At 39.0% G+C, this 17,554-nt stretch overlaps 1 protein-coding gene across 1 annotated transcript in view; it reads left to right on the top strand.

Annotated features, from left to right (window-relative positions):
- Positions 1-17,554, top strand: part of NUP205 (nucleoporin 205) — an 82,449-nt gene that overhangs the window by 38,801 nt on the left and 26,094 nt on the right. The window contains exons 15-23 of the mRNA XM_044990010.1: positions 2,084-2,293; positions 3,480-3,579; positions 6,340-6,477; positions 6,743-6,932; positions 9,032-9,152; positions 9,689-9,770; positions 10,228-10,392; positions 15,951-16,075; positions 17,051-17,165. Coding sequence (XP_044845945.1) covers positions 2,084-2,293; positions 3,480-3,579; positions 6,340-6,477; positions 6,743-6,932; positions 9,032-9,152; positions 9,689-9,770; positions 10,228-10,392; positions 15,951-16,075; positions 17,051-17,165 — 1,246 coding nt within the window. The remainder of the gene's footprint in view (positions 1-2,083; positions 2,294-3,479; positions 3,580-6,339; positions 6,478-6,742; positions 6,933-9,031; positions 9,153-9,688; positions 9,771-10,227; positions 10,393-15,950; positions 16,076-17,050; positions 17,166-17,554) is intronic.

The raw sequence follows: 17,554 nt of genomic DNA, 5'->3' as shown, positions 1-17,554 counted from the left end.
AATGGAGTTCTTAACGTTTGTTTGGTCATGCCTTGCAGCTTTCTGCTATGTATGGACTAAATGTCTTTGCCCTTCTTTTCTCACTGCTTGCTTGTTATGTACATTTTTCCCCTAGAATTCCTTGACTGCTTATTGTTTCCCGTATTTCATTTTTTTCTGCATTATCACTCAGTTTTAAGTCACATAAAATCCATTGTGATTTAGCTAGAAAAAGGAGTCATACTTATCTACGCTTATTAGTATGTCTTAGTGCATCAAACTTTTGTAAGTATTCTCTCTCTCATTTGTTTTCAGAGTTTTCCTCCCAACCCCTCCCCCACCCCAAACAAAACACGCATTAAGGTTACATTCTAATCAGACATGCAATGTATATCGTTATAGTCAGGCAGTAGTTCTACTGTAGCTAAGGTCGAAACTTGTTTACTGTTTAACAGGTGGTTTAAGGGCAAGTCTACACTACCCTGCTACATCGGCACAACTGCACCGATGCATCTGCGCTGCTGTAGCCTATCTGGTGTAGATGCGCTGTGCCGACAGGAGAGCATTCTCCCGTCAGCATAATTACTCCACCTCCACGAGAGGTGGAAGCTATGGCCACAGGAGAGTATCTCCTGCCGACATAGCACAGTGTGGACACCGCTTTAATATGATGTAACTTGCATCACTCAGAGGGGTGTCCCCCAAATAAATACCACATCAATTTTTTTGCGGTTCTTAAGTTCTTATAACTTTTTTTGGACCCATCTGTGATTCTTATTGTAGTTCTGATCCTCCCCAAACTGATCTCACCCACTCAGAATTGATTTTTAGCTAGTGTCTAACACTCATTTTTCTCTTGGGAAAAACAATATTTAAAAAGCTATATGGAGTTAAAGCTTGAGCCACACTGACAAGCGTGTCCCAGAGCTGACGAAGAGCTTTGTGCAGTTTAAAAGCCTTGTGTCCTCCCAGAACACTGAGTCGTTCCTCATGTCTGCTCATCAGCCCAGACTGATTCGTACTTATCGTATATCCCCAATGTCCATTGCCACTTCCAGAGGGCAGAGTAGAGGTTGTAGGGCTGGGCAGTTGTGTACCATAATTCAGTATTTGCGGGTTTTCAGAGATTTAAGTACTGGTGCATTTAACATCATAGAATGGTATGAGGCACTGCCAATCAATCTTAATTCTGTGTAAATAACAATTTTAAGCAGTGAATGTATTATAAACTATTATCTGTCCTCTTTTCCAACATGGTTTTTAAAAACACCTAATGGCCAAGACGTTTGAAAACTGGTGGCAGCTTAGAATATGTTTTAGGCTACAATCCTGAAATGTGATGCATGTAAGACAGTGGTTCTCAAACTTTCGTACTGGTGACCCCTTTCACATAGCAAGCCTCTGAGTGCGACCCCCCCCTTATAAATTAAAAACACATTTTTATATATTTAACACCATTATAAATGCCGGAAGAAAAGCAGGGTTTGGGTTGGAGGCTGACAGCTCGTGACCCCTCTGTGTAATAACCTCGCGACTCCCTGAGGGGTCCCAACCCCCAGTTTGAGAACCCCTGATGTCAGAGGATTTCTGTGCCTGTGCAGAGCCCCACTGAAGTGAATTGGATGTGATGTTGGAACCAGCACATGTGCATCACATTGTAGGTTCGGGTCTAACTTGTTTGTTTGCTTGTTTTTGTGGTGGGGAGTGGCAAAGAAATTGGTATTACGATTAAAAAGAATGGTAGATAAAGCAACAGTTGAATTTAATAAGAGTAAGAGCAATCACCACATTATTATGCTAATTGCTTTTCAAATAATGACTTATCAAAGTAGGTAACTTCAATTTAAAAAAAAATTGGGCCCAATCCTACTTTCCCTGTGCACCCTGACTCCCACTGAAGTCAATGAGAATGAATTTCCGTCATTTCAACTTTCAATCAACATTCCCCTCCTTTTTGTTGGTTGTGTTTCAGCCTTATTATTGTGAATGTATTTTGATTTTAATTACAAATCTGCTGAGGTGGAATCTTGTTACTGTTGTCTGGTTCTTTAGTGTTATTTCTTAAGTTGAGTCCTTGATGTTTTTTTCTCCTCCTCTTGGGAAGGTTGAACTGAATGAGGTTGAATCTCGGTGTGAGGAGTACCCTTTAACCCGTGCCTTCTGTCGGCTAATCAGCACGCTGGTGGAGAGTTCATTCCCTTCTAACTTGGGGGCCGGACTGCGCCCACCAGGCTTTGACCCCTATCTGCAGTTCCTCAGGGACACTGTGTTTCTCCGATTTCGCACCAGAGCTTACCGGATTGCTGCTGAAAAGGTAATTTTTGGTTGTGAAGATAGTTCTTTTGGGACTAAAGCGCTTTAGTCCCTGGCCTTGGAAGAGCTGTGATGTGCAAGTTTGATGCAGCCGTGATAAGTCCATGGATTCTTTAAATCAAAGTTGTAGCCAAATGACATCCTCCACTCCTGAAAAGCAGATTGTGGAGAGATTTACAGTATATATCTTCATTGTTCAAGACTCACTTGGTTGTCCTTAAAGGGCTAGAAGCACTGAGTTTCTTGATACTAACACATTTAAATGGACAAGATGTGATAGCCTTTCAACAGCCAGCAAGGAGACACCGAAGTTTGCCACTGACGTGTGCATGAACACCTGCTACGTTTAAAATGCGGAGCACAGAATGTAGACTGGAAAGAGCATTTTTAAATATCATTGTTTGCATTGTCAAAAGCAGGCTAAAATTAGTAAACAATAGGGATCAGAGTTGTATTGGGCTTCCATACTCCTCTGGTATGATAAGAACTCTATTTCTGAAGGCAAAGTGTCTCCAGCCATGTGAGAAATACATGGAGTTAGCTATCTGCAGTTGTTATATTATGATATTTTATAAATTGCTTTGTTACCATAATTTTACCAGTTTGGCTAATGATTGCTAAGCCTAAGTAGCTTTCATAAACCTGAATAATTAGAACCTTCATCCACCAGTTAGAGTTCTTTCATCATGACCATTTCACAAGATTATTTAACCAAAAATAGCATTAACATAGTATTTTAACTTCTTGAAGCATGGAATTTGAGTTCTTCGATATGATTCTTTTTGATGAAAATGCATTTACATTGAAAGTCGAGTGACCCAGCCAGGGCAAACAGTCAAGTTTACCAGCATATTCATTCTTTCATACATTTCAGAATGTTTGCATCTGGCTTTGAATATACGAAAAATACACTATCGTTATGTTCGCAGATGTTCTTTTTAGTTCAAAAAATCACACTGAGAGTATTTCAAATTCTCTGACTTTAGCAATTTCCTAGTGCTATGGGACAGTAATTTTAAAAGCAGACACATTTTTCTTGAAGTCTTGCCCAATCCATTGTTGAATTGCTTCACTTTCCCTTCTAGTTATATTGTTCTGTCATCCCAGTTTTGTATTATAGTATTAATAATATCCTGTGTGTGATTTTTGTGCATTTTTTTTTGTTTTGTTTTTGTGGTTGTCCACAGTGGGAGGTAGCTGAGGTGGTTCTGGAGGTTTTTTACAAGTTGCTGAGAGACTACGAACCTCAACTTGAAGACTTTGCGGATCAATATGTGGAGTTACAAGGTTAACTTGTTCATTTATTTACTGTCAAACAAGATTATTACTTTCACTCTGCTTCCATACCCCTGTAACGTGATCTTATCACATTTTACAAGCAAGCTGAGTCAATGCTTAGATGGGGAAATAGCCAAGGAACTCTAATGTGCTGCTGATTCAGTAGGCTGCACTCTTTTCTGAATCAATAATGAATCAATGCCCCAGCATGGGACTAGAGTGCAAGGTGCTTCAGGAGGCGCTGTCTTTCAGATGAGATATAAAGCTGATATCCTGCACATTTGTGGTCATTGAAAATCTCATAGCACACTCAGAATATTAGGAGCATCCTGGCCAAAATCGAGTTAGGAAGCTACATTTTGTTGACCAGAACTTGTCCTGCAGTTTCATTTAGATATAGTAGTATGAATGTTCTATACTGTTAAACAGCTGCTTCCTTTCACTCTGGATGGTGGGTGAAGTGATTTTCTCCATATGTATAATTAGTGAAGCACTTTGCATTCCTTCAAAAAGAATGTATAATATAAGATGTTTGAGCACTTTTTTGTTGTGTATTTTCTACTCCCTTTCCCCCGCATATCACAGCAGAAAACATCCTACCATACAGCAATAAATCAGCAGTTACCAGGACCCAAGGAGGCAAGTGAACTGTCTATCAAGATTGGTAGAAAGGCACCACCCACTCACTTACTCAGTCTTTTCCTCCTTGTATACTAGCATCCAGATTCCTTTAGTTTGTGTTTTCTTCTAGCTCTTTCTCTATAGAAGGTAGAAGAAAAGAATGAAGAAAGAAATGAGACCAGCAGAAAGGCAGTAGGGAAAAGAACAGGCTTCTTAGTTGTAGAAGGAAGAGGGCATCAGGGTAAAGCTTACCTTGTGCATCAAAAGTGCTAAACCAGCTTTACAGGACTCAGTTCTTGCCCTTTGCTGATCCTAATTAGTAGGTGCTGTTTCCTTTGTATTGCTGATTTGCTATGGCATGATCCTGTCCTTTTGTGAGAGATGATCTTTTCTGCTAGTCCAACTGCTTGCTCTCACAGGAGCACTTGACTGAAAATAGGTGCTTATAGTCCTTAAAGTAGCCACATATTTGAAAAGGTGGGAGTTGGTGGAAATGCCAACCTTGAACTTATGGGTGTAGGCTTTAAACCTTTGTCTTGTCTCCATGACATGGCAGCCAGATTGGGGAAATGGTAATTGGTGCACCTTTTAGGACTGGATCTCAATTTATTAATTACTGGCTATATGGGCAGACATCAGTCATTTGCCTACTGTCTTCTATGGTTTACCAATATCCAGTTGACAGCTGGTTTGAGGGGAATCTTTCTGCCTTAGGACATAGGCACTGCTACTTCATGAGAAGAATGCCTTATATTTATTGTGACTTTGCATTTGATTTTCTAGTAACTATAATTATCTCATAAAAAAGCAACGTTTAACAATTTATTTTTACTTAGAGATTGTAAATGTCTTATTCTTGGGCCTGAATTTCTGTTCCTATGGCTTATATCTAAATCTCCATTGTAATCACACAGCCAATTAAGGATGCTTACTTGATGTGTTCTCTAGTCAATTTTCGATTGATGTTACTGAATAGTGAAGCTTATCTAAAGTTTAGAAATGATTCATTCTAGGAAGTTAAGATGAGTACTTGCTGAACTCTGGTTTAATGAGGGATACTACTTTTCTGAGACCCACTAAGAAGGCAGTTGCAGCACTATAGTGAGTTTGAGGCTACAGTTGAGTTTATTCATCTTAGTTTTGTTTCTTGGTGTCTTGTACTGCACATTTTTAATGTGAAGTTTCTCACTAAGTGATGCTTGTAATTTGCAACAGGCTCAAAGAGCCTTTAGAAACCGTGCTAAGTAGAGAGCCAAGCAGAAATGTCTTTCTAGTAAGTTTGGCACAGTCTAGAAGGCCTCTAGATCACACAGTAAAAAGGATCCTTTCAGCTCCAGTATTTTGTGTCCTACATCATCTTCCTTTGCCTTGTTTGGGAGGATAAGTAAACTGGGAATGATAATATAGACCAGTGGTTCTCAAACTTTTGTACTGGTGACCCCTTTCACATAGCAAGCCTCTGAGTGCGAACTCCCCCACCCTTATAAATTAAAAACACTTGTTTATATATTTAACACCATTATAAATGCTGGAGGCAAAGCGGGGTTTGGGGTGGAGGTTGACAGCTCGTGACCCCCCCCATGTAATAACGTCATGACCCCCTGAGGGATCCCGACCCCCAGTTTGAGAACCCCTGAAATAGACTTTTTCTTATTTGAAAAGTTTTTTTTCTTTTGCCTCCTGATTTTGTTTTCTGATGATGTTTGAAGTTTTCTTCTATGCTCTAGTTCAGTGGTTCTCAAATTAGGGCTGCCGCTTGTTCAGGGAAAGCTCCTGGTGGGCCGGGCTGGTTTGTTTACCTGCTGCGTCTGCAGGTTCGGCCGATCGCAGCTCCCACTGGCTGCGGTTTGCTGCTCCAGGCCAATGGGGGCTGCAGGAAGGGCGGCCAGCACGTCTCTCGGCCCGTGCGGCTTCCTGCTATTCCACTATTTTTTCCTAGCTTTTATGAGCTGCCATCTGCTTAAATGGCTTTTGGCTGGAGCATGCTCCAAGGAATTTTCCTGTGATATCTCGCATTGCATTGAGGTGTTGCTTGCTACAGCAGCTGTTGTTGAGATGTTTTCTGGTATGGAATGGAATAAGAGGATTCCTCTGACAAACAGAATTACTAGTAAATAATTTTCCCCCATTTTTTTTTTCTTTTTTTAGGGGAAGAAATAATAGCACATAAACCACCTGGATTCAGTTTGATGTATCATTTGTTGAATGAGTCGCCAATGTTGGAACTGTCCCTTAGTCTGCTGGAAGAAGGGGTTAAACAGCTTGATACATATGCCCCCTTTCCTGGTATGTGCCATTAGTTTATTTTTAAGATAATGGTGAAGAGTTTACCAAAAGCGACGTGACACTGATATTTCTGTATATCTTTTGTTTCTCAAATATATAAAGTTATGTTTTGAGGGAAGTTAATTGAAAAAAGTTCAGATCTCAAGGTACTTTTCTGACAGAGTATTTTGATGAGCTGTTCAATTACCTTTTTGTAGAGACTCCAGGAATTGTGGCTTGCTGTGAAACTGTTGTATATGTTTGCTTTTTTGTTTATGTTCTGTAGGGAAGATGCATTTGGAGAAAGCAGTGCAATATTGCCTTGCACTTCTTAATCTGACCCTACAGAAGGAGAACCTCTTTATGGATCTCTTACGTGAGAGCCACCTTTCCCTAATTGTCACACCTCTGGAACAGCTGCTGCAAGGAATCAACCCCCGCACTAAAAAGGCAGACAACGTGGTAAACATTGCCAGGTAGGCACAAATTACTTTGGGAGGCAGGCACTTTGGCTGAATTGGAAAGTGAAGAGAGTTGAATCCACACAGCAGACCTTTCTGCTTGCTCAGAGCCTCGCTGAACAGTGAATTCTGTACAGCCTGAAGAGCCCACCTGCATACATCTGATTTCAAGAGTGGGGCCTATGTTTGTATTTGCTCCTTAGAAGAATTCCTCAGAACAGAAATTTCAAAGTTTCACATACTTTCTGTGAAATGCAGAGCTTTTAAATTCATTGTTCACTTGTGTATAACCTTCATTTCTCCAACCTGGACTTTTTCATGATAGCTATAGATTGGCCCAGTAAAAGTTCCTTTGACCCCAATCTACCACCCTAGCCTTTTGCAGAACTGACTGTTAATTATTCCCATTAAAGGGACACTGCCAACTTGATTTTCAAACAGAGAGCAATGCAATTTCAAGTACAACACTTAAGTCCCTCTGCCAATGTTTGTGGTTTACAATGACATGTTACTATAGGCAGGCCAATACAAACAACTGGAAAACTGACTACATAGGAGAAACAGTGAAATCATTACTCACACAGCCCTGTAAAAACAAAGTGTGTAAATACACCGCTACCTCAATATAACACCGCCTGATATAACATGAATTTGGATATAACGCGGTAAAGCAGTGCTCCGGGGAGGTGGGGCTGCACACTCTGGTGGATCCAAAGCAAGTTCAATATAACACGGTTTCACCTATAACGCGGTAAGATTTTTTGGCTCCCAAGGACAGTGTTATATCGAGGTAGAGGTGTAGTTTTTTCTCTAATCCTTTAGTTATTATGATCTCAGATGTTACATATAACAATAGTAAGTGTACAGTTTTCAGATGGAAATCTTTCAGACCATTGCTCTTGTCCACTTATTTCCTGAGGGTGTGTCCCAATGCCTTCTTTCATTTATATTGACCCATTTAAGGTGGATATAGGGTAGAGGAAACAGCAGAAAGATTTCTGGGAGTGATCTCTCTCCTGGTCAGTCTTTATTACTGGTGGTGAGAGGGTTTAGCTGCTGTGTACCTCTGTATACAAAAATTTCAATCTGTAATTTAAAAAGTTTGCTATATATTGTCGTCAGACGCCGCCGGTGTGGTGCTCTGCTCTATTCAATGATAAGTCGGCTGCGTGTATGTGTGTTCTCCCTGTGTGCTGTCCCAGCTATGCGCAGATAGCTGGAATAGCAGCTCTTGAGTGAACCGCCCAATGACCACAGACTCTAATAAGGTACGAAAGCACCCGGCAGGTTTATTGTCAAATGAAGCACAGTAATAGTTTCGCGCAGACGCTACAGGACATACTACAAATATGTGCCCCCTGACAATGGACCGGCTCAGTCAGTGGCGGGATTTGCCACTGCCCCCTAGGCCAGACAAAGACGTCCACTCAGGGATGCATTCTTATACACCGGTACAAACAGGTTTCACATCATTGAACGCACTGAGGTACAGCCTTTAGTGCATTAGGGTGTTGCCTTTCTCATGGTGCTGATTGGTTCGAACAAATAAGTCTATCCATCATACTGTATTCATCGTATTGTCCTTTCATATTGTCTATTCATCATCTATCCATTATATTGTTCTTTCATATTGTCTATCCATCATATTGTCCTTTTATACTGTCTTTAGGCTGGGTCTGCCTTGTTATCTGTGTGGGTATGCCCTGGCATACTTTCATCTTATTAGTACTTACATGTGTATACACTCTTGCCAACTTCTGTGAGCAGGGCCTGCCTCTGGCTCACAGCCTAACTTTGCTTTATGTTAGCAATGTCTTGACCATAGATTCATAGACTCTAGGATTGGAAGGGACCTCGAGAGGTCATCGAGTCCAGTCCCCTGCCCTCATGGCAGGACCAAATACTGTTTAGACCATCCACCATTACTTCAGTTCAGGCCTCTGATACCAAGGGTTTATGTCTCAGAGCCTCATCTTACTACATATATACTGGGTTATTCAGATTTTATTTTAAATTGTTTGTTTACAAATGTACTTTTTTCTTCTGGGTAGTATTCGCTGGGAACTCTGGAGTGACCAACAATTTAATTACATTATTCTTGAAATTTTTTAAAGGTATCTTTATCATGGCAACAGCAATCCTGAACTGGCTTTTGAAAGTGCCAAGATTCTCTGTTGCATTTCTTGTAACTCCAACATTCAGATAAAGCTAGTAGGAGATTTCACACATGATCAGGTAACCACCATTCTGTTTGAATTTGGGGGAAGAAAGTAGTGATGGGAAAACAGTATTTTTACTACTTACTAAAAACAAACCTAAATTATATGTGGTAAGGCTACATAGTGCCTTGTCTCTACAAAAGAACAGATTATTTTTCCATAGCACCATAAAGATTGGCTACTTATTCATGGCATTACATTTTTAATGAAACAGTTACCATGATAAGAAGAGGACAGTTTTGTATGACATACTAACCCTTTTCTTTGGTTAGACTATCCTCCCTAGGGGAGGTGAATGTAGCATATTTTTAAGACACAAGAGTTTAAAATATTATTTATCATGTGGCTTACCAGTTGACCTATGCTTAGAACAGTTAAGACCCCAATAATTAATGCTCCCTAGTTTGATCACATTTTTGTCAGTGAAATTTACACCTGTGTGTGAAACTATAAAATTTCATTTTTTTAAATCATCTTGTACTTAAATCAGTGTTTTATCTTCACCAAACTTCTCTCTGTTTTTCATTCCCAACCTTCCATTTCTGAATCCAGAGCATAAGCCAAAAGCTGATGGCTGGGTTTGTGGAGTGTTTGGACAATGAAGATGCAGAGGAATTAATTAATCCAGAAGATGGTATGTGACTGGTCACATTTTATTTACATGATTATCTTATGTGTAGATTCAAATTGCTGAAAGCGAGCTAAGGAAATACATGCAAGTACAGCTTTCAAATTATTGAGCAAGTAAACCCTGGAACTGTTATGGGTTTGGCACCACAATTGCACAGAGGGCCCCATAGTTGCATGAAGAGTATTCTTCATTTATTTTAAATTAGGAAGATATCGTAAGAACAACCTATTCAAAATCAAACCAGTTCTTGAAAGAAAAATTATAAATTGCTCTGGACAAATTGTGTAGGATTATATTCAGTAGTTATTTGGAATTAATTCCTGGAAATTTCTAGAGTGATCTGAGTTTTACCCATAGCTTTCTTTTATTTGGTTTGTATGTTGTGGCTAGGGAAGGCCGTGCAGTACTTACATTATCTTCATTTCAGTTTTCATCTGGCCTTTTTTCACTTTCTAATAAGATCTGGAATCTGAAAAGAAGCAGTCTCGGATCCACCATGAAACAAAAATCCACATCCTGAACCTTCTCATCACCTCTCTGGAGTGCAGTCCACCTAACCTGGCCCTGTACTTTTTGGGGTTTGAACTGAAGAAACCTGTCAGCACCACAAATTTGCAAGACCCAGGTATATGTATGAAAAGGGGATCTAGTGTTTATCTAGCTTTTGTATCAGTGTTGAGACAATGTATTGGAAAGCTCAGTGGAAAAAATCCTGATTCCTCGTTCATGACATCAAGGGAGATGGCCTTAACCTTAAAGAGTTGGATTTTAAAAGTATATTGATACTCAAATACGAAGTGTAAGCTACCACAGGACACATTCTTTTACACAGTAAGGAGAACCTGAAGATATACAGATACTAATCTGGTTTGAACCAGTTATATCATGTAGAAGTTGGCCTTTCTTTCCTCAAGGTGATCTTTGGAAGAAGAAAGTGAATTTTTGCCTTGTAAGGTGTATAAAGAAGGCCTGTAAAGTGTGTGTGTGCATGGGTGGATTTTCTTTTATTTTTGTTTCTTAGAATTCTTTTAAAGTGTCAGGAATGGCAAGTCTCTGGTGTTTGACTTTGCTGGAAAACTGGGTGGGAGTTTGTCTGAATTTGTTAGCTTTCTCAGCTCTTAGTTGAAAGGGTTGTGAGTAGGGTTGTCAATCATAGTTAACTCATATGATTAACTAAAAAAAATCAATAGTGATTAATGGCACTGTTAAACAATAGAATACCAATTGAAATTTATTAAGTATTTTTGGATGTTTTCTACATTTTCAAATACATTGATTTCAGTTACAACACAGAACACAGTGTACAGTGCTCACAATATTTATTTTTTATTACAAATATTTGCACTGTAAAAAACAAAAGAAATTGTATTTTTCAATTCACCTAATGCAAGTACAGTAGTGCAATCTGTTTATCATGAAAGTTGAACTTACTAATGTAGAATTATGTACAAAAAAACCCAAAACTGCATTCAAAAATAAAACAACGTAAAACTTTAGAGCCTACAAGTCCACTCAATCCTACTTCAGCCAATCACTCAGACAAACAAATTTGGTTAAAATTTGCAGGAGATAATGCTTCCCGCTTCTTGTGTATAATGTCACCTGAAAGTGAGAACAGGCGTTCGCATGGCACTTTTGTAGCCAGTATTGCAAGGTATTTACATGTCAGATATGCAAAACATTCATATGCCCCTTCATTCTTTGGCCACCATCCCAGAGGACATGCTTCCATGCTGATGATGCCTGTTAAAAAAATAATGCATTAATTACATTTGTGACTAAACTCCTTGGGGGGATAGTTGTATGTCTTCTGTTCTGTTTTACCTGCATTCTGCCATATAGTTAATCTCATAGCTGTCTTGGATGATGACCCAGCACATGTTCGTTTTAAGAACACTTTCACAGCAGATTTGACAAAACACAAAGAAGGTACCAATGTGAGATTTCTAAGGATAGCTACAGCACTCGACCTGAGGTTTAAGAATCTGAAGTGCCGTCCAAGATCTGAGAGGGACAAGGTGTGGAGCATGCTTTCAGAAGACTTAAAAGAACAACACTCATTAGATATGGAAACTACAGAACCTGAGCCACCAAAAAAAGAAAATCAACTTCTTCTCGTGGCATCTGACTCAGATGATGAAAATGAACATGTAGTTGGTCCACTCTGCTTTGGATCATTATCGAGCAGAACCCATCATCAGGATGGACACATCCTCTGGAATGGTGGTTATAGCATGAAGGGACATACTAATTTTTAACGCATTTGGCACATAAATATCTTGCAACGCCGGCTACAAAAATGCAATGCAAACATCTGTTCTCACTTTCAGGTGACATTGTAAACAAGAAGCGGGCAGCATTATCTCCTACAAATTGTAACCAGACTTGTTTGTCTGAGTGGTTGGCTGAAGTAGGACTGAGTGGACTTGAAGGCGCTAAAATTTTATTGTTTTATTTTTGAATGCAGTTTTTTGTACATAATTCTACATTAGTAAGTTCAACTTTCATGATAAAGAGATTGCACTACCGTACTTGTATTAGGTAAATTGAAAAATACTCTTGTTTTTTTTTACAGTGCAAATACTTGTAATAAAAATAAATACAAAGTGAGCACTGTACACTTTGTATTCTGTGTTGTAATTGAAATAATATATTTGAAAATGTAGAAAACATCCAAAAATATTTAAATTAATGGTATTCTTATTAACAGTGCGATTTAATCGCGATTAATTTTTTTTAATCACACGATTAATGGCGATTTTTTTAATCACTTGACAGCGCTAGTTGTGAGGTATATTTCTGAAAGACTTTTTCTTCCACCTCTTTTATAGAATGTTTTAGATAAATAGGTGTTAACTCCAAATAGGTTTTTAGTTGTTTTCATTGTCTGCAATAGGAGAATGCCTATCAAATTGAAAAGTAAGATCTACACAATGGTAATTAAGCCTGTTCTTATGTATGGCACTGAATGCTGGGCACAGAGGAAGAAATAGGAGCAGGTCTTGAATACAGTGAAAATGAATATGTTAAGATAGATGATTAGAGTTAGAAGGAAGGACTATGTTCAGAACAAAGGCATTAGGGAAGTGGTGGTACTAATTATAGAAAAGCTGAGGGAATTCAGGTTTAGGTGATTAAGTGGAAAAAAAAATCAGAAGAATATATAGGAAATAGAGTGTTACCCTCACTTGTAAGTTTAAGGGAAATGTTGGAAGACCCAAAACTAGATAGATAGATAGATATACAAAACTATTTGATCAGCTGCAGTTTCCAAGGAAGTGCTTTAAGACAGACTGGAATGGAGAAAGACTCGAAGAGCCATCCCCATATAGATGGGACAAAGCCTTGAAGAAGAAACAAATATAAATACCTGTTTTAAATACTCTGAACAAAACTGAATACCCCTCCCAATCAGCTTGCAATTGCTTGATGTTGGATATAATCCCAGCAAACTTCCAGTTGTCCATAACCTTCCACGAAGAGTGGGGTGGATGGAACCTGAATTTTAGAGTGTGTGTGTGGGGCGGGGGGAGAAATAATAATAATAATGATTAAAAAAAAACAACAAAAAAATTCAGGCTGTCTTTATGCACCCAAAAGACATACAAAAGGAAACGAGTCCTTTTTTCCCCCACTTACAGGTCACTTTTACTTGCTGACAATGGTTTGGCAGTTTCAAAATACAGTAGACTCTCATTAGTAGCAACATAGAATCATAGAGTATCAGGGTTGGAAGAGATCTCAGGAGGTCATCTAGTCCAACCCCCTGCTCAAAGCAGGACCAATCCCCAACTAAAACATCCCAGCCAGGGCTTTGTCAAGCCTGACCTTAAAAACCTCTAAGGAAGGAGATTCCACCACCTCCCTAGGTAACCCATTCCAGTGCTTTACCACCCTCCTAGTGAAAAAGTTTTTCCTAATATCCAACCTAAACCTCCCCCACTGCAACTTGAGACCATTACTCCTTGTTCTGTCATCCGCTACCACTGAGAACAGTCTAGATCCATCCTCTTTGGAACCCCCTTTCAGGGAGTTGAAAGCTGCTGTCAAATCCCCCCTCACTCTTCTCTTCTGCAGACTCAGTAAGCCCAGTTCCCTCAGCCTCTCCTCATAAATCATGTGCTCCAGCCCCCTAATCATTTTTGTTACCCTCCGCTGGACTCTTTCCAATTTTTCCACATCCTTGTAGTGTGGGGCCCAAAACTGGACACAGTACTCCAGATGAGGCCTCACTAATGTCGAATAGAGGGGAACGATCATGTCCCTCGATCTGTTGGCAATGCCCCTACTTATAAATACCATTAGCCTTCTTGGCGGCAAGGGCACACTGTTGACTCAGATCCAGCTTCTCATTCACTGTAACCCCTAGGTCCTTTTCTGCAGAACTTCTGCCTAACCATTCGGTCCCTAGTCTGTAGCAGTGCATGGGATTCTTCTGTTCTAAGTGCAGGACTCTGCACTTGTCCTTGTTGAACCTCATCAGGTTTCTTTTGGCTCAATCCTCTTAATTTGTCTAGGTCCCTCTGTATCCTATCCCTACCCTCCAGCGTATCTACCACTCCTCCCAGTTTAGTGTCACATAGCCCTTTTGCTATGTTGCTCCTAAGTGGCTTTTGCTGTTATGGGGAGCATTGACATAGTAGGGAAAGTGTTGCTCGTATGTGGTGGTGGCTCTTTCAAGGTGTTGCCGCAAACAAGCGTCCACTATATAATAGCTTAACAATGGCCAGTTATGTAAATTACTTGCTGTTTTCCACAGGTAGTCTTACCAGGAAAGCTAGAGGCACTTAATATAGTAATCTTGAATGTCTCCATTCTGACCTAGGTGCAAAGTACTTTTACATCATTATGACATTAAGTAGATCTTCAATTTATTATGACAATCCACAAGTATTTATATGTTTGACTTTCTAAAACTCGTTTAACATTGAAAACGTTTATGGAGATTTCAGTCCAGGTGAACATTATATTTTTGGTTTAAGTAAATTGTGTTGATTCTGACTCTGGGATGGAAAACAATTTTTTCTGTGTGTTCTTCTGATGAGTGGAGATATTTAAAGAATGATTTTCAAGAGAATACTTGAATATATTTAGGATCTTTGAGTTTGTTTTATTTCAGTTCTTCTGGTAGGAACTGGTAGACCTGCATATCTGTGTGCGGCATCAGGGCCGGCGCAACCCATTAGGCGACCTAGGCAGTCACCTAGGGTGCTGACATTTGGGGGGCGGTGACCGCGGCGGCCGAACACCTGGCCGCCACGGTCATTGGCAGTATTTCAGGGGCGGGACCTTCCGCCGCCTAGGGTGCCAAAAAGGCTGCCGGCACTCCTGTGCGGCAGTTAAACAAAACATTTCACATTGGGATTCTTATGATGCATTGCTCTCATAGCTTACGTTGTCATGTGAAATCCTTGCAGGAATTAAATTTCTTATCTCACTATAGAACATTTATCATTATTTAGATACTATTCATCATTTTACAAGTTGGGTGATTATCATGCCATAGATTAACAAATATAATTATTGATGATTCCTGCCCACCCTACTCATCAACCAGATTCTGAAACACTACAGGCATGGAGCTTGCGCTGTTCATCATTTGAAGGAGATAGTGATTAAAAAAAGAATGAAAAGAAAGGGCTCCATTTTCATGTTGAATCATTTTTTCTTGGTTAGAGTGCAAGTTTAACCATGTAAATTTCATGATATAATCAATGGAAGACAAGAGTATTAATCTCTTCTTTCAATGGCGTATTGACCAATAATTTCAAAGCTTGGTAGAGAGCAGGAGTCCAGAATTGTTACATGGTTTATCAAGAATATGAAAAAAACTTATTGAATTCACTGTTGTTTTTTAATAGAATTGAAGAAAAAGGGTCATAAATAAACTGCTTGACAGATATGGGACTATTTGTTCTCTCTCTTTACTAACGCAAAAAAAAAGTGTGTCAAACAGTTTCTTATGAATTTTAATAAGGTGCAATTCCCACTTCTGTTTATATTACCATACTGAAATCTCTGCCAGATTTTGTGAAGCTGATGCCTGGAACACAGCTGTGTGCGCAGTGCACGGTCTGTGTGAATGATCTAGTTTCTATAATGGTGTATATGTAACTATGCATGTTAATGATATTTATGAAAGTCAACCAGTGCTAAACAAAAATAATTAATCTTCTGTTTAAGGTGTCTTGGGTTGCCCACGAACTTGCCTTCATGCTATTTTGAACATACTGGAGAAAGGTACTGAAATGAGGACGGGCCCTACAGCAGTGCAAGAATCTCCCCATCTTGCAGAACTGTGTTATCAGGTATTGTATACAGAATATTTCCTGTTGGCAGAATCTGAAACAGGGTTTACTACTTCTTGGTTAGTAATGAGCACGGAGGTGGTTGTGATTTGATACAGTTTTTTGTTCCAAATGTTTATGCTACATTTTTTTACATACTAAAACATTTACTCCTCTACCCTTCAGTATGTAAAAATCGATTACTGTGCATTTACAATATAAAGAATCTGAAATCACGCTAAAGTTAGTAAATGGATTCTCTTTTTATAAAGCAACCTTTGCTTTGTGTTTCTTCTACTAATGTGTGGCTGGTTAATTAAACAAGGAGTGTGTTGTTCTATTTTTGCACCATCAATTGTTTGCCTAGAGAATAAATATTATGAGTAATCCTTACTTGTAAAGAACTCTCAAAATCTAGTGTGGAGTGTCTCCCCTTAACTTTGCATCAGTGACAAATAATTGTATTCTAAATGGACATAATTTAATTGGGCATGTATGCATCATTCATGAGCTAGGCGCCTTGCATATAAAATCAAATCAGGTTATAAAAATATAAATAAATCAACATGTCATGCTAAAAGCCTTTCGAAATAAAAATGTCTTCAAATGGAATTCTTTCAAATTGGTTCTAAAGTCAGGAAGGAAGACATGCCACAGAAGGAAAGTGACATGGAGTATATTTCCTTCCTTTGGTGGATCCAAGGATTGAGAAGCCTCCATGCTTTCCCAGCTAAGAGAACAGGATGGTGCCACAGCATGTATGAACAGAAGCTAATCATCTACCTATTCATCTAGTCCTTCAATGGTGTGACAATTTATTGTTTGATATAAGTGATTTATTCAGCCTTGGAGTAGACCAATGGAATGTTTGTTTTAAACACAGACACAGTATTAGTTAATTCATATATTTTTGTGTGTATCTTATTTTTCTTTTGACTTGGTGTCTTTTTAAATTTGGAACAGAAATTAAAATCTTATTTTTATTCCGATTATCAGGTGATCTATCAGTTGTGTGCATGCTCAGATACATCAGGTCCAACTATGAGATATTTGAGGACCAGCCAGGATTTCTTATTCTCTCAGTTGCAGCATTTGCCATTTTCTATCAAAGGTAAAAAAAAAAAAAAAATTATTTAGAAGAAAAATTCATGTTAATTTAAAATTGTTTATCCCTTTGATACTGGGAGGCATCAAGGTTCTAGGTGAGTTCTTGATTGAATGGATTTAATCCAACCTGTCTGCTAATTTGTTGATTTAGCAAAGTAATCTCCTTGGATTTACTAATCTGAAATCCAAACTGTAATTGTAAAAGCTGTTGTATACCATCATATCAAATTAGCAGACTGAGTAGGCATGGGTGAGAGGGGACATGGAAGAGAGAGACACATTTCAAGATACACTTTTTTTTTCTCAAAATATTTTATTATTGTGGTTTGCAATTCATCCCTATTTACTTTGTGAATCCCACAAAAGTCTAGAGTATTTGTAAGTTTCACTTCC

Source organism: Mauremys mutica, chromosome 1, assembly GCF_020497125.1.
Source record: "Mauremys mutica isolate MM-2020 ecotype Southern chromosome 1, ASM2049712v1, whole genome shotgun sequence".
NCBI classification, from domain to species: Eukaryota; Metazoa; Chordata; order Testudines; family Geoemydidae; genus Mauremys; species Mauremys mutica.
Note: the sequence above shows the minus strand (reverse complement) of the source record. Positions and strands in the feature narration are given on the sequence as shown.